This window comes from Danio rerio, chromosome 13 (genome assembly GCF_049306965.1).
Source record: "Danio rerio strain Tuebingen ecotype United States chromosome 13, GRCz12tu, whole genome shotgun sequence".
NCBI lineage: Eukaryota > Metazoa > Chordata > Actinopteri > Cypriniformes > Danionidae > Danio > Danio rerio.
In genome coordinates, this window is record NC_133188.1 from 46,763,755 (window position 1) to 46,782,206 (window position 18,452).

At 35.8% G+C, this 18,452-nt stretch overlaps 1 protein-coding gene across 3 annotated transcripts in view; it reads left to right on the forward strand.

Annotated features, from left to right (window-relative positions):
* The window catches only part of cdh23 (cadherin-related 23), a 473,177-nt gene that overhangs the window by 419,851 nt on the left and 34,874 nt on the right, over positions 1-18,452 (forward strand). For all 3 annotated transcript variants that reach the window (XM_073919489.1, NM_214809.1, XM_073919490.1), the window contains 10 exon segments: positions 23-125; positions 2,567-2,692; positions 5,864-6,067; positions 8,375-8,833; positions 11,297-11,413; positions 12,263-12,487; positions 12,596-12,765; positions 13,326-13,463; positions 13,552-13,671; positions 17,212-17,389. In XM_073919489.1, coding sequence (XP_073775590.1) covers positions 23-125; positions 2,567-2,692; positions 5,864-6,067; positions 8,375-8,833; positions 11,297-11,413; positions 12,263-12,487; positions 12,596-12,765; positions 13,326-13,463; positions 13,552-13,671; positions 17,212-17,389 — 1,840 coding nt within the window.

An 18,452-nucleotide genomic window follows, 5' to 3' on the forward strand; every position in this document is an offset into this window, starting at 1 on the left:
CTCTCTCTCTCTCTCTGCACAGGACTCAGAGTTGTTGACTGTAACTTTGCTGGATGTGAATGACAACAGGCCTATTTTCAGCCAGTCCAGCTATAGGGGCGAGATCAGTGAAAACTCACCTACAGGTACTGAATGTTCACCACATCCTGACACTTATTAATGAAAGATGCTTGATAGAGTTTTTTTTTTTTTTAAATAGGAGTTTGTTATACAATAAAGATACTCTAGATTAGGGGTGTTCGGTTTTGAGTTTTTTGGAGTCGACTCTGATTCTCGACTCCTAATGTTGGAGCCAGGCATTCTTCTCATTTTCTACATTTTTTTTTATTTTGCTATTTCTTGCCAGAAAAATTTTAATAATAAAAAAAACAGATCTAAAGATTTCATTATTAATAAGTTTAGTTCATTGTTCATCTTAACAGTTCTAATAATTCAGAAATCTGATTCAGCTGGTTAGCAGTTCTAGAGAAGACAATAGTCATCATTATTCAGTTCAGCATTTTCTAGGTCAAAGTTTTTTTGAAGTTCAGTTGCTAATGTAATCCATACTCACAAAAAATGCACACTCCATCAGAAGAATGAACTCCGTCTGGCCTCAAAGAAGCAGCACTGCGTGATTTATTATTCTAGTCATAAAATATGAATTATGACTAACTTTGGCAGATGAAGTTGTGGCTAATTTAATATATAATGATGGCAAAATAAATACCACATGAATAGTGCCTATCTCTCTCTCTCTCTCTCTCTCTTTTCATAGTTTTGAACAGTGTGAAAGGCATTCAGGTTTGGTTTTGATGCTTAGTTTTATGTTTGCAGATTCTAAGGTTGTTATTTTTTTTCTAACGTTGGTTTCATTTTTGGTTTCAGGTTTGCAAAAAAATAGAAAAAAAGAGCAAATTATTAATTTTGTTGTAAGAAATGCCAATCTGCGATTTATATAACAAGAAAAGAAAGGACAGAGGATGAAGTTTGTTGAGATGTGGTGCAGGGTTTTCAAATCAAATTTATTTAGATTTTGTATTTGATAAGAATGTCAAGAACATTGAAGAATTTGAAAATGTGTGGATTTCTAAAGATATGCTGTGCTCTGTTCAAGATGGAGAACTAATGTTTAAAAATGGCTGAAGTAAAATGTACATTTGTTGGGTTTTTTAAATAATATGACAAAGTACAAAAATTAATTTACTGTAGCTCTCTTAATTCAATTCAATAATTGCTTTACTGGCATGACAAAAGTTACAAATGTATTGCTAAAGCATTTATAAAGTTTAGTTTACATTGAAAAGAACATACAGTGTTCAGCATATATAAGTACACCCCTCACAAATCTCTCATTAAAATTATTATTATTAATTAATATTTTCTATAGGAAGCTATACGATATTTTTATTTATGCTTATGCTTTAGATTAGTCAGTACTGAAGCCCAATCTGGAGCTTATCTAACAAAATAGTTTACAATAACAGTGCAAAAATTCATTCATTCATTTTCTTTTCAGCCTAGTCCCTTAGTTAATCTAGGGTCGCCACAGTGGAATGAACCGACAACATATTCAGCATATGTTTTATGCAGCGGATCTCCTTCCAGCTGCAATCAATCACTGGGAAACCATACACTGTCATTCACCTTCATACACTACAGACAATTTAGATTACCCAATTCATCTATAGGGCATGTCTTTGGACTGTGGGGGAAACAGGAGCACTCGGAGGAAACCCACATCAACATGGGGAGAACATGCAAACTCCACACATAAATGCCAACTGAGCCAGCCGAGACTCAAACCAGCGACCTTCTTGCTGTGTGGCGCCAGTGCTGCTCACTGTGCCACCGTGCTGCCGTACAAAAATTAGTAGCTCAAATTTGTTGGGAGAAAAATTATTTTTTTAAAGAGCAAAAATCAAGAGAAAAAAAAATTGTTGATGATTTTTTTTAGTTTTTAATTTTTTTTGCACCAAAATATATTAGCTATATTCACTGAGAAAAGGGGTGTATTCATTTAGGCTGAGCTCTGTACATATATACTTAAAACATAGTAAGTTATAGTACTAGCAGTATTAGTAGAAGGAAAAAAAAATATTAATACAAATAATAATAATTCAATTACAATACAAATTAAAATAAAATAAATAAAACTCCCTGTCTTTCTTTCTCTCTCTTTTTGCTTTAGTTTGTTTTGATTTCATAATGTGCCTTTCATAAATATTAGAGAGATGTTCTCTTATCAGACATTTATTCTTGGCCACAAATATAGTGGCACCAAAGAAAAAATATTTTTTGTTTCAAGAAACCTTGCTGTTTATATAACAAGATAAGATGAATTCTTTAAAATGATGAGTGATGTTGTATGTTTTTTTTTTGTTGTTGTTTTTTTCGTAAATGTGATTTTAATTAAATTATGTGTACTGTTACAGAAGATTTGTTGGTCTTTACTATTGTGTTGCAACAAGGTTTTTTGGGATAAGTCAGTTTGGAATGTTGTTGTGGTTTATTGTATTAGTTAAATAAAGTGTGTTAAAACATCTCTCTCTCTCTCTCTCTCTCTCTCTCTCTCTCTCTCCATCAGGCACTACAGTGCTGATTCTGAACGGCCCCGTGTTAGCAGAGGACAAAGACATTGGTGTGAATGCAGTGGTGAGCTACGGTCTGCTGGGAACCAGAGTGGACATCTTTTCCATTGACTCCCGCACAGGTCAGAAGTTCAGCACAGAGGCTGTGGCTTATGTCCATTTGTTTTCCTGCTTTCTAAAAACAAAGTCATCTTTAAAAAAAAATAATAATAATAAACTCTCAATTTTAGATTTTGGACAGTTTTCTGAGTCAGCATAGAGGTTTATTGATCTATAGCAAAACAGAGAGAGCTTTGGTGATAACTAGGGCCAGAATCTGTGGACATTTTTTGCTATTTCTTTTTTATTTTATTTTATTTTTTTTATGATTTTTGGAGCATTGTACCAAAAAACCTAATATATGAAATAAAAATAAAAAACCTTTTTAACTTTTTTTTAATGTTAGTTAGATCCACTTATTTGATAAACAAAGCAAGTCTCACATATATTATGTCTACTAAAAGACAGAAAAATCTAGACAGCTAAAAATCTGTAAAGAAATCTACAGATTTCTGCACACGCAGATTCCGTGTGAGCCTAGTGATTTCTTGCTAAAAAGGGCAGTAAATGCAGGAATAGTTGGGATATGTTTATCGTATATGAAAGGAAATGAATAATGCATCCTTGCTACCTTCAAAAATTAATTTTGAATTAATAATTATAATTCAGAAGAGGTTTTTTTTTTACATGTTAGAGGACATTAAAGTTATCTGGATGAATGTACAATGTGCTTTCAGAGATATAATCAGAGGCAGGTTTTACAAAGAATGTCCCATGGGTTACACTCCAAATGTGCTATAAAGGCAAGTATAAAGGCAAAGAGGCTAACTAATCGTTTACCAAACAAATAAATACAACAATTTTTTAAGAGCAAAGTAATTATAATAATGCTTAAAAATAAATAATTAAGTAAATCAATAGAAAGATGAAGGTAAAGAAAAAAGGAGCAAAATGGAAACGGCATACCATCTATAAGTGCTATTATTGTTGACTAAATCATCACAACGCCTCTGGAAAGGCACATAAAATGAAATAATATTTATTTTACAGACTAATTCAGAAGAGTTTTGATAGCCTATTACCTTGGATTTTAACTTTCAGCCTTTTGAAAGGCACCTAAAACAAAATAATATACAGTCGAAGTCAGAATTATTAGCCCCCCTTTAAATTTTCTTTCTTTTTTTTTATTTTCTTTTTTTTATATTCCACAAATGATGTTTTACAGAGCAAGGAAATTTTCACAGTATGTCTGATAATATTTTGTCTTCTGAAAAAAGACTTAATTGTTTTATTTTGGCTGGAATAAAAGCAATTTTAAATTTTTTAAACACCATTTTAACGACAAAATTATTAGCCCCTTTAAGCTATATTTTTCGATAGTCTACCGTACAAACCATCATTATACAATAACTTGCTTAATTACCCTAATCTGCCTAGTTAACCTAATTAACCTAGTTAATCTTTACTTATCTAGTAAAATATTATTGACTGTCATCATCGCAAAGATAAAATAAATCAGTTATTAGAAATGAGTTATGAAAATTATTATGTTTAGAAATGTGTTAAAAAAAATCTTCTTTCCGTTAAAAAGAAATTGGGGAAAAAATAAACAGGTGGGCTAATAATTCAGGTGGGAAAATAATTCTTACTTCAACTGTATATGTTTCAGACTAATTCAGAAGAGTTCTGATAGCCTATTATCTTGGATATCAGCTTTCAGAGGACAAATATTAGGCTTATATATTGGACACTAGGTTGTCACCAGGGCCGGAGTGGGACTCCTTTTCAGCCCTGGAGTTTCAAGCCTCAGACCGGCCCACCTCAGTTCACGACTGACTATAATAAAATAAGGTCATTTCCAATTCAGTTTCTAATTACACTATCACGTCTTTTAAGAAAATAGCTGCTTTAGAACTTCAAATGTTCAACAACCCTAACAGTATTATATGTCTTAACAATAAAAAAAATAATAAAAAAAACATACTCAGATGAGGATCAAACCCCAGTCGGTGGCATCATAATCTAACATGCTAACCACTGGACCACAGCAGTTGTATATCAAATGGTGGCTCATCTTAGTTATATCATCAATAACCTGCAGGCTGGTTATGTATATACAGAGCAGAGCTACAGTAAAATAATGAATAAGAAGACTGTGGTCAAATAAATAAATTAATTTAAAAAGTGTGACTGCTGAGAGCAACAGATTCTGGAGCTAGGGACACCGCGCCTCGCGGCCAAAAAACGGACCGGCCCACCGGGAATTCTCCCGGTCCTCCCGATTAGCCAATCCGGGCCTGGTTGTTTGAAATTATGCACATACTCAAATGCTCTTTGTCATAAATATCTAATCCACCTTGTTTACAATTAGTTTACTTATAATAATCTCTGCATTTTAAACTCCATTTTTCCTTACTTAAAGTTTAGATAAAAAAATGTAAAAATTATTTTTTTACATGTATCACTCTATTTCCCCAGTTCACTTATTAAATTATGAATTTTGTTTTAAAAATATTCTAAAATGTGATTTTAATATGCAAATGTCGGTGTTCATTTATGTACATTTCTAGCACAAAAATCTGAACGGTGGATGAAGTCATGTCTTTTCTTGTTGACACCAAGTAAATCTTATATTTTTTGTTTTTACCAAGGGGATATTAATAAAACTGTGAAGCTCGGTATATGTAAGTGATGATTTATAGCTCACAGCGGAAGAAAAAAATTAAGGAAAAAAAAACTAAATATGTTTTGTATGTTAAAAGAAGTATGTATTTTAGGGGTCACCAATCTCGGTCCTGGTGGGCCGGTGTCCCTGCAGGGTTTAGCTCCAACCTGCTTCAGCACACCAGCCTGGATGTTTTAAGTATATCTAGTAAGACCTTGATTAGTTCGTTCAGGTGTGTTTGATTAGGGTTGGAGCTAAGATCTATGGGACACCGGCCCTCCAGGAACAAGTTTGGTGACCCCTGATGTATTTTAACTGATATCTACAGACACAAATTGATAAAGGGTTTTTTTTCAAGTGAAGAAACTATTTATGAAAAACCAGAAAGCCCAAAATCCCAAAACTGATAGTTGTAAGAAAAGAGAGTGTTTTTGCCTGCCATGTCTTCAAGCTCTTCCTCATTTTTTCCCTTACGTATGCAGACACTTCTGCTTCTGCAATGTCAGTTCTGCATAACAACACCTACACAGGTTTTCTATAATAAACTCCCACTCCCGGTCAGGACGCTTCTCTTTCTATCTGTCTGTAGGCGTGGTATCGGTGCGTGGGGGTGCTGTCCTGGACCGGGAGGCTTTCTCTGTCCCGCGGGTGGAGCTGTTTCTGGTCTCGGTGGATGTGGGAGGTTTAAACAGCAGCGTTCCACTCACAATCACCATCCTCGATGTAAACGACAACCCACCCGTCTTCAACCCATCCAGTTTCACTGTACGCCTGCCTGAGAACAGCCCCACAGGTGAGAGAGTAGTGTCAGCAGGTGGATGAACAGATGTACAGAAACCGATTTAGTCTGGTTGCTTGGTCCCCATTCAAGCGTAATAAAGTGGATGTACTAAATTACTTTAAGGGGATAGTTCAGCCAAAAAAATAAAGTTCTGTCATCATTTACTCATCCTTCCCTTGTTGCAAACCTGTTTGGGTTTCTTTCTTTTGTTAAACTCAAGAGAAGATATTTTGAAGAAACTGGAAATCGGTAACCATTGTATTCGTTTTTCCTTCTATGGAAGTTAATGGATACAGATTTTGAGGTATATTTAAAATATACTGTTTTGTGTTCAACAGAAAAAGAAATTCATAAAGGTTTGGAACAAGATGATGGTGGGTAAATAGTGAGCACATTTTCAGTTTTAAGTGAAGTCTAAAAACAAGAGAAAAAGGAAAAATAATAGCCTATATTATAAATTATATAGGAATTTTAAATATCATAAATATTCTGTAAATAATACTACAATGATAATTTAATTAAATTTTTTATGTGTGTATATATATACATGTGTAAAAAATCAAGAACACTTGAACATTTTAGGTTCCCCTGGATAATTATGTTTAAGTATACAAACATATAAACATAAATATATTGTTACAACTACATTCTTTCCTAAAAAAAAAAAGCCTCAAAAGTACACTCTGATGTCCAAGAGCAGCAATATTTGGCAACCTGTAGAGTGTCCTCTGTTTGTTGCTGTATGTGGACAGAGTAATACACAAGGATGAAGGGTGAAGAGGCTAGACGAGTGCTGTTGTTTGCAGAATATCGCACGGCTATCAGCCAATCAGATTCAAGAGCCAGACAGAACTGGAAATCTCTGTAGACTGGTGGCATATCATGCTGTTCAACCTTATAACTTAAAATGTCAGCAAAATTACTTGTTTTGTCATCATTTTAGACATTTCGCTATTGAGAATCACTCAAATACTAGCTCTAAAGTGATGTTTGTGAAGTAGCAACGGTTTCTGCTGTTCTGACGTCAGCTGCAGATGTGAATAAATGGCGAAAGTAGTTTCTCTTACAAAAGAGTTTTTAGACTTTCATGTTTGATTTTCTTTTTTATATACACGATTGTGCCATCGAGCTGTTGTATAAACGCAATATCACACGAGTAGCAGTGCGATGTGGCTGTATATCGTCACTGGTGGGGCACTAAGGCACTCGACCTGTGGCCTAATGCCAACCCATGCCTCCCTCAAGTGTCGATATACAGCCACATTGCACTGCTACTCGTGTAATATTGCTCATGTTTATATATATATTGTTTTATTCTGTGAACTACTGGTGACATTCTTTTTTCTTTTTTAAATGGTATTTTAGAGCTGCTTTCATTAAATACCACAATGTTTCCAGACATGGTTTATATAACTCTAGAAGAGTTACAAAATCAATATGTTGTGGAATTAGTCTGATCTTTTGTCAGGGTTTACAATGACTGAATTTAAATTCTGACCTACCATAAGAAGAAGGAAAAAAACTCAAGATAACAATGTTTTATTTGACCTAGAATAATACAAATTTGCTCAAGCCCATAGGTATTACATCCAGTATTTGTTATTTATGTTCAACGTGTTCAACTGATTGTTTTCCCGTATTGTCACACCATTAGGGGAATGGAAAAAAAACATGTCAAGTCACGGGCTGAATAATTTCTCCTTTTTTTTTAAGCCAAAAAGCCAGATAATTGTTGTGCAATAAGGTTTAGCTTTACTAACCTATGAGAAGACACACCTGAGCTATGCCTCTACAGAATTCCTTCACAGAAAGCAACCAGAAAGGAGAAATATTATGGATTGTGCCGAATATTAGCATCATTGACCCATAACAATCTATGGTACCTATAACTGTTAATACATTTGTGAGTTTTTTATACAGTTTCTATTCTAATTTGCAGGTCAAGTGCAAATAAAGTATATATTGAAATGCAAAGTCAAAGTATAAATAGCAGAAGTAAACAAATAGATTTTTCCTCTACCAGCAAATATTACTGAGGGACACATGACTGCTTTAAATGACATTATATGGATATATGGATTTGCAAGTGTCCACAATTTACAGTTTGTGATCATATCTTGGTTCTGTTCTGTTGATATGTAATCCAGATATTCGTAGCTTATAACAAATGGAAATATGACCAGTTTGGGCTGTGTTTCTATGGAGATCTTAGTGTAACTTCCATTATGGCTTATTGTTTTTAAGCCTGCCAGGTCTCCACACAGGTCATGTGATTGAAAACTATTAATAGTGTTGTATTTTTATTTCTTTTTTCTCCAGGTGTAGTAGTAACCCAGCTCTCTGCCACTGATGCTGACGCTGGTTCTAACGGTTGGCTGCAGTATCGGTTAGACAGCGGTGCTCAGGATCGTTTTATTGTCGATGCTCTCTCTGGTGCTGTTCTGGTGGGCAATGCTACACTGGACAGAGAGGAACGAAGCTCATACCGTCTGGTTGTAATAGCGACTGATCGAGGCACACCTTCACTCTCAGGGACCGCAACATTAACTGTGGTTCTGGACGATGTCAACGACTCGCGTCCTCGTTTCATACAGCCCGTCCAGACCATCAGTGTCAATGAGTCCACTCCACCTGGTGTAGTCGTGGCTACGCTAGCCGCAGAGGATCCTGATTTAAAACCTCGTCTGGAGTATTACATCATCTCTGTGGAAGCAAAGGATGATGGGAATAATGCAGTGGATGGTCTACAGCAGTCGTTTGGGATTGACTTTCACACAGGTGAGCGATTATGTATAACAAACTACATCAGACACTTAGGGACTTACAATTAATAGTATCTGAGAAATTCCAGCGTTATGGATGTGACATTTGCATTAAAAACCCAAAACATAAATACACAGAGAAAGTATATGTTAATATTGTATTGAAACATCTGTTTATATTTTCCAAAACATCTAACCACACAGTTATGGGATCAGAAAAATATCAATCTGTAAACATTTTACAAAAAAATAAACACACGTTATAGATGGGACCAAAAAGTATGTGAGTTTACCAACACAGGCTCATTGTGGACATGTAGCCGTCTACATTTCTGGAGAGTGCGAATTATGTAGCCAGAGATGCATCTGGCTGCATTTCATCTTTAAAATGTACGCTACGGCGCTGTATGATGCCGCCAACGGCTTCTGTTGCTTTTCGTGCTACCAGCTGACCACTTACCTCTGTGTGGATGGCTTTTCCAGTGTTACCAGTTTGCCCAGATGCGGAGCAGAAGTGACTGTGACGACGGGGTTTGAGTTCGGCAAGGACAATTCCAGAAACCAGGCAAAACAAAAGCAAAAAATATTTAAATAAGTTAAATAAACATCTGGCTAAAAACATGGTGAAACCACGCGGCCGCAACAGCTTTTCTTTTTCTAGATTGCTAGAAAAAGTAGATTGAACATACTATCAGTTTGGTTTAGGGAAGGGGTGGTTGAGTCAGTCAGTCAGTCGAAAGCAAGCTGGTCTGGTCGGCTGAAGTGTATATTGCGCCCTCTGGTGGATTTATGTGAGAAAAGGACGCGCAAGAGAAATTTGAGATCACCAAAAAGTGTACACAGCGGCCTCTGGTGGATTGCAAAAAACTAAAACTGCGAGCAGACGTACCTCCGGTTACGTATTTCGCTGTCCCCAGAATTGTAGACCTGGGTACCTATCCACAATGAGCCTCGGTTGGAGTTTACAGTATACTTTGTACAACGTATTTTGTGAATTAAACTACACAACCCAAAAGTAATAATGCTATTTAAAAGGATCAAAGTTGGCTATATAAGAACAAAACAGATTTTTTGAACAAAAATTATTGATTTTATTTAGCATTTTTAGATTTATGAGGAAAAGACTTCATTGTGTATGTGACAGATGTGAATTTGGCACTTGTGGGTCTTTGGTAAATTACATTTTTTTAAGAGTTTTTTAAAAAACATTGACAGAGACATTTTGAGTAATTTTACAGTACTTTAAAATACAAGCCGATGCAAAAAAAAGCTAGAAAGGGTTTCACTATTTTGTTGAAAACTTTATTTTTCTAATGGCTTGGTTGACATTTGCATGTAATTTCTAATTTGTAAATTACTTTTCAATCATTTTGGTGTTTGATGTGATGATTTTGACTGTGTATATATGGCTTGATGTGGAAATCAGTTTTTATTTGTTTTTTAGTGTAACTCTGTATTTAATTCTTATTTTACTTAGCTTTTTTTGAGGTATTTCGTATTGATGTATAGACGTAATTTCTGCAATCATTCAATCTTGGCATTGTTATGCAGAAAGCAAACCACAAACATTAAAAGTAAGGGATAGTCAGTGGATTACTGTGCGCTAATTTTAATTGCATGATTTTTATTTTAAATGCATGATGCAGATGCAAGGAACCACGCAACATGAAGTGCATTTAAAATCCTCACTGCTTCTCAAGCACATTTCTGGAGGACCACCAGCTCGGCACATTTTCCATGTCTCCTTTATCAAATACTCCTGATTCAGATGATCAGCTCATTAGCAAAGACTGAAAGACCAGTAATAGGTGTGACAGACGAAGGAGACATCCAAAACATGCTGTGTCGGTGGTCTTCCAGGAACATGGTTGAGAAACACTGCTTTAAGTCACTGCAGGCCATTGATTATCCAGCTTATTTTATAATTACTTGCCAGTTATATTCAAGTTAACACTAATTTAGCTCTTTGCAACACAATGTTTGACTGAATTCTCATCAGTTGTGATATGTTAGATCTCCTAATACCTGACTTTTGAGTCCGTCACAACCAGAAAGTAAGGGAGCGACAGTACATATGACAAGGGCATGTCTAATAGTTCATTGTAACGTGGTACGTACCTCATTACAAATATTTTGAAACTAATTTGTGAGTTGGTTGATCTAATGAAGCACTTGTCAACACCCGAAAGATCGCACAGAGGAATGAAGACTACAACAACTGTTCCTGAGTTGCTATGGTTGCTACTAATGTTTGAGGGAAGCGCATTTGTTAACAAAACTGTGATCAAAATTGACTTGTTTCAGAATCAAGAATTTCAACATGGAACAAGACTGTTTTTACATCTTTATCTGTAATTTAGCAGTCAAACACATTGTACGTTTTTATATCAAATCTAATTTCTATGAAGTAGATAAATGCAATATTTACTTAAAGGATGTGCTTTGCTGTATTATTAATTGATTCCGTCTTTGCTTTTAGGTGCTGTGTTTGTACGAAACCCCTTGAACCGAGAGCTGGTCGCCACTTTTGAGATAATAGTTTCAGTGCATGACAACGCCAGTGATGTTATTGAAATGTCGGTCAGTGTACCGAATGGTAATAATCTTTCTGCCTCTTTAATTTTTTTCTTCTGTTGTGTTGCAAATTTTCCAATTAAGAATAGCCATAAGTTTGTATTGAGCCTCATGAAAAACCAATAAGCCTCATACTTGTGTGGAGTGTTTCATATTTGTGCACACCAAGCATGTGTGAGGCCCAAACTTTTTGGTAACTAATAGTTATTATTGTGTTATAATATACAAGCACCAGCCACTTTATTAGGAACACCTGACCAACTGCTTGTTAACGCAAATTTCTAATCAGCCAATCACATGGCAGCAAATCAATGCATTTAGGCATGCAGACACAGTCAAGACGATCTGCTGCTGTTCAAACTGAGCATCAGAATGGGAAAGGTGATTTAAGTGATTTGGAAAGTGGCATGGTTGTTGGTGCTAGAAGAGCTGGTCTGAGTATTTCAGAAAATGCTGAACTACAGGGATTTTTATGCACAAGCATCTCTAGGGTTTACAGATGATGGTCTGAAAAAGAGAAAATATCCAGTGAGCGGCAGTACTGTGGGCACAAATGCCTTGTTGATCCCAGAGGTTAGGATTAAGGCAGTTCTGAAGGCAAAAGGTGGTTTAAACCGGTACTAGTAAGGTGTACCTAATAAAGTGGCCTGTTAGTGTGCTCAAAATATACATTTTGAAAATAAACTATATTATTATTGAGTTGATGTAAAATATAATTTATATCATATAAACAATTTTTTGAGTGGTTAAAGTTGCTTTTTTTATTGTAATATGGAGATTTAATTTGACAGAAAAAAGCTACTAAACCAGCCTGGAAATATCTGTCTTTCCTGGAAATCTCAGACTCTATCATCATGATTTCCCTCCACAGCCAAACTGACCATAAATGTGCTGGATGTGAATGACAATGCTCCTCGTTTCCGTCCTTTCGGTGTGGCGAACTTTTCCGAGAGCATTCTAGAGGGTGCTGTGCCTGGTACCACACTGCTGTCAGTCACAGCTGTGGATCCTGATAAAGGACCCAACGGACAGATCATCTACCAGCTCCTAAACCTGCCTCGTGGAAACTACATCAGACTTGAAGACCCATCTACAGGTTACACAAACACTCATTTGCATTTCTGCGGGTGAAATTTCTTATAAGGCCTTGTTATATAACTCTATATTCAGTCTAAATTGTGATCTTCCAAATCTTTACCCGCAGGTAAAATTGTGGCCAATCGGACGGTGGATTTTGAGCAAGTGCAGTGGTTGAACTTCACGGTTCGTGCTCAGGATCATGGCTCGCCTCCTCGCTTCACTGAGCTTCCTGTCTATCTACGCATCATTGATGTTAATGACAACAACCCAGTTTTTCAGCAGCCGTTATATCAAGTATGTCAGCACAGGCCAGAGTAAGGCTTTTCCAAAAGTCCATAGCTTATGTTCAGGAAGTTATTTAAGGTGTTTATGTGTATTTTTTGGTGTTTACTGTGTATATTATCATTATTATAATTTTTTTTGCTAATTTGATACAGTTCATTGTTTCAGGCATACATTCTAAGCATTACTGTAGCTTTAGCATGATAGGAATAATAAAATTTTTGAAATTATTATTATAATTAAATTGCACCATTTTGCTGTTTTTATTTATTTATTGTTATTAAATTCATTTTTGTTAAACCTAATAAATTTCCACAATTTTTGGTAAATTTATTTTTTAAATCCAATTCTCACTAGAATTTAGTGGCTTATTGCCACCTATTATTTATTAATTGGCTGTTTATTAGTTCTTATACAGGACATATTCTGCATGATCCTTTTCTACATGCCTTAATAATTACTAATAAGCATCACATTAGGAGTTTATTGAGGCAAAAGTAATAGTTAATGGTTTAGTAATTGTACTTTGAAATAAAATGTGAGCCAATTTTTGTATATGCTTGAATCTGCAGAAGTCAATATTTGAGGATGTTGCACTCGGCACTATTATAGTGAGCGTGAGAGCGACAGATGCAGACTCCGGCCTGTTCTCTGTCATTGAATACGGGCTAGTAGATGGCGAGGGCAAATTTGGGATCACTCCCACTACGGTGAGTATGTGGTGAAAAAGAAAAGACAAAAAAATGGTATATATGTATACTGTTATATATTTATAATGTTGATGTACTGTGTTTTTAGGGTGACATCTACATCTTATCCGCTCTGGACAGAGAAACCAAAGACCGCTACACTCTCACAGCCTACGCCAGGGACAATCCCGGCGGCAGCCCCAATAACCGCAGAGAAAACTCTGTTCAGGTACAAACAGTCTGTGGATGAGCTGGAAAAAAGGAAAGTTCTGGCTGTTTAAAGGAGCACGTAATAAAAATAGGCTTAACTTTAGAGTTAAAATATTAAGTTTTCCCATTTTTAACCCATTTACTGATCTCCAGGTCTGAGCATTTTTAACTTAGCATAGATCATTTAATTGGATTACACTGCAAAAAAATGCTTTTCTTGCTTAGATTTTTTGTGTTGTTTCTAGTCTAAATATCTAAAATTTCTAATATCAAGAGGCATTTTCTAGACAAGCAAAACATATTGTCTCATTTTGAGAAATGATATGCCAATATTAAGTGAGTTTTTCCTTAAAACAAGCAAAATAATCTGCCAATGGGGTAAGCAACATAATCTTGTTTTTTCTTTTGACGTAAGATTATTTTGCTTACCCCATTGGCAGATTATTTTGCTTGTTTTAAGGAAAAACTCACTTATTATTGGCATATTATTTCTCAAAACAAGACAATATGTTTTTCTTGTCTAGAAAATTCTTCTTGAGTTAGGAATTTTCAGATATTTGGACTAGAAACAAGACAAAAAATCTAAGTAAGAAAAGCTTTTTTTGCAGTGTAGACCATTAGCATCTCATTCAAAAAATAGTAAATTACTTTCCTATTCGCAGTGATATTGTGCAGCAGCTGAAAATAGTCCCCAGGACCAAGCCCTATACTTGGACTACCACTTAAAATCTGCATAATATTATGCACATCTTGATATTGCCATGTACGATGCGATCCTGGAACCCAAATTTTGTTCAAAATGTAATCCATACCTATTCACTAACCCTAAACCCAACCATAACTGTAAATTATTCCCAGAATCAGAGGGCAATAATAATTGGATACCACTCATGTAGAAGTGCAAAAACCTAAATGTAAACCTAAACTTAACATAAACAGTTGGCTAATTGGAATGTTGTTCTAAGATCAACATACAGTTGATGTTAATCTAGGATCATGCCCTACTTGGTGAAATCAGGTTAGAGGTAATATTTTGCCTACTGAAGCCATGGTACTGCCGCAAAGTTTCTTTATTATTAAGCAGGAATGAGAGAATAGTTCCTAGCCCTATCGGCCAAGAAAATAGGAACTTTTAATTTTTTGTCTGTCTTAGTACACAAAGCTTACAGAAGAGTCAAGCGTTAAATATTAAATTATTAACAAAAACAACTGATAAAAAAAATAACATCGAAACTTTTTTGAGCGAGATGCTTATGGTCTGATTAACTGATCTATGTTAGGCTAAGCTAATAGTGCTCCCAGCAGACCCAGAGATCAACTGAATGGATTAAAAAAATGATAAAACTCAACCGTTTAACCCCAGAGGGGCTGTAAAATGTAATAGTTTTGTTAGTTTACATAAAAGTTGCTTTAATTGCATCTGAATAATTAACACAAACCATAAAATTACAACATATAAACATGATTATAGAAAATCTATTCTAGGCGTGTCCAAACTCGGTCCTAGAGAGCAGTTGTTCTGAATAGTTTAGATCCAGCATCCTTCGACACTCCTGCCTTGAAGTTTCTAGTATACCAAAGAGCTTGATTAGCTGGTTCAGGTGTGTTTAATTGGGGTTGGAACTAAAATATGCAGGACAACGGCCCTCCAGGACCGAGTTTGGACACCCCTGGTTTAGCCTAATGACCCATTTTCACTGTGTGGTACAGTATGGTACATTATGGGTCGGCACGGGTCACCTTTATGAGCATTGTGTTTCCACTGCCAAAAGGGCACCAAAGGTGGGTATGGTTTACAACAGAAAGTTTCCGTTGAAGTCATTCCTGCTTGAGGAAATGTCAAAGTAAAGCTGTACGGGTCATTCTCATACGATATGAGAAGCACTTCTCACAAAACAGAAGCTTTATACACAGATAATTGTGTATGAATGTTCATTACTACCCTTTATATGAACATGATTTGATCATAACTGCAGATCAATGAAAAAGCAAAAATGACCTACTGTAGCGTTTGCAATTGTATAAAATAAATAAATAAATGCATATAGGAACATATAAGAACACATAAAGACCTTTACAGTCTGCGATATGTTACCAATTACTGAAAAACTACACACAACAGACATTTAGTCCTTATTTGGGTTAAAAAACAACACACAGCATATAGTCCAGGGTCAGTGCAAACCCCTCATCTTTGTCTGTAATTTTCACAGACACAAATAACCTCTAATTAGAAAGTATTTCTGAGTTCATAATAGTCCAAAAGGTGATGATAATTAAACATGGCAGTTTTAGGTAGCTGAAAGAATCATTTGCTTCTTTGTTTTTTTGCGCGTCACTCTCGCATTTGTCTGTTTCTGAAAGGATTGGATGTCAGATCCGCTTCAATAATCACGCACATGTTAATATCAACTCAAAAAAATTGTTATTATAATTTGTTAATATAGACCCGCAGCGAGTGCACACAATAAAGCGAAACCGATCGTGCTTTAGATGGCCTTGTAAACAACAACGGGGCACATGGTAGATTCTGCTCTTTTTCTTAGCTTTGTGGCTGCTCGTCAAGATGACGACAAAGTTTTTTGAGCTCAGGTCGACCATGGCTCGCTATTATATGTATATATTATTACGGTGTAATGTCTCGGCTGTGAATTTAAAAATGGCGCTTCCTTTGTTTTCCCTCTCCTGGCTTGTGCACGAGCTGGTGACGTATCATAGTAAACCAATAGCGTTCAGCTGCATGTCTGGCTCCACCTTTTGATACCCTTTTGTTGTGCTGGGTATCCTTTTGAAAAGGTACCCAAAAAGTGGTACGGGACGGTTCGCTTTTTGGTACTTTTTGACAATCGAAACGGCCAAAAAAGCATACTGTACCACTGAGTGGAAACGAGCCATAATACACTCTTAAATGAGCTGCTAAATAAAGTACGTTGTATATCTGGCTCATTTGTACTAAATTAATTAAAATTCAAACAACCTGTTCTTAAACTCTGCACAATCACAAGCAGATCAAAGAAAAAAACAAACAAATTATATGAACACGATAGACACTGACTCAGTCTAGGCGGAGTCTCCTTCACTTCCAGTTCCTGTTTAAAGAGGATATGAAGAGACCGTCAGCTGTGAAAATGAAGTTTCACAACTGCTGAAGATTGTGAGTTCGGCTCACACTTCCTCTATTGACACTTTAAAAATATGAGGAAGTGGAAGTTCAGAAGCAAAACAAGCAGAAAATTAAAATACCATCAGCTGTTGCAATGTTGAAGACAGACTAAGCATAACCATTATATGGACGTAAAATGCAAATAGAAATCGACATTTATGAGCCTAGTTGGTTAACTTTATTGAATTGGAATGATGTTTATATAAGTTTGCTATTTATATAAGCTTGTATTCCCAACCTGTGCTCAACTCTTTTGCACACGTTTGCATTTTGCAGCAGAAAGTTTCAGTTTCGTGCGAGCAGATTTGCATGAGGAAACCTCAGAAACTTGGCAAAACAAGCAGAGTTTTTGTTTTGTGCTCCATTTTAACACCTCTGCATCTCTCTGTCTCTCAGGTGCAATTGACAGTGCTGGATGTCAATGATTTCCGTCCACGTTTCTCAGAGAGAGTCTTCACCACTAGTGTGTTTGAGAACGAGCCGGTTGGCACATCAGTGATCACTATGAAGGCCACTGACCTCGATGAAGGGGAGAATGCATTACTCACTTACAGTCTACAGGGCCCTGGAGCGGGTATAACACACAAACACACACATACATACATACATACATACATACATACATACATACATACATACATACATACATACATACATACATACATACATACATACATACATACATACATACATTCATATATACATACATAAATATAGACATAAGGCTTAGAAAAAAATTGGAGATGAAAATTAGACTTTTAATCAGTTTCTAAATTAATTTAACTGGCACACAGCTTTTGGTAATGGAATTTGAAATGACATTAGAGGGAATATTTTCCGAAAAATTTATTTTATTTTGCAGTCACTTAGATAATTCTAGTAATGATAAACTAGTAGATCATGAACAAAACATGCATGCATTTCATAGCGAATGAAGGAGATTTGTTGAGCAAAAAGTAAAAGATACATAATAAATATTGTTTAAAATTATAATATGTTATCTAATTATTGAAGATGATATAATTGTCACACGAGTAGCAGTGCGATATGGCTGTATATCAGTGCTGGTGGGAGGCGTGCTTTGGGTCCCACCAGTGCTGATATACAGCCATATCACACTGCTACTCATGTGATATTGTGTTTATACAACAGTTTGAAGGCACAATCGTGTATATAAAAAAAATTGTGAAACATGGAGAGCGTAAAACCCTTTTGTATTAGGAACTACTTTCTTCCGCCATTCATTCACATCTGCAGCTGACGCCAGAACAGCAGAAGCCATTACTAATTCACCAACATCACTTTAGAGCCAGTATTTGAATGAATCTTTATAGCGTCATTTCCTAAAGTGATGACAAAACAGCTGATTTTGCTCATATTTTAAGATTATAAGGCTGAACGTGACATGAAATGCCATCCGTCTACAGAGAAATCTCTCTACAGTCTATTACAGTCTACAGTATTTCTCTGTTGCCGTCTGTATTGTGACAGGTGCCAGGTGTCCCAGTGTTTACCCGGAGACTTTAAGGAATAAAAAAAAAGGAGACAAACTATTTCGCTCTTCCTATTGGCCTTTATGCATTTTTCCCAAGTGCAGTCGACTACATACATGCCAGTCAATGACAATGAGTAAGCAA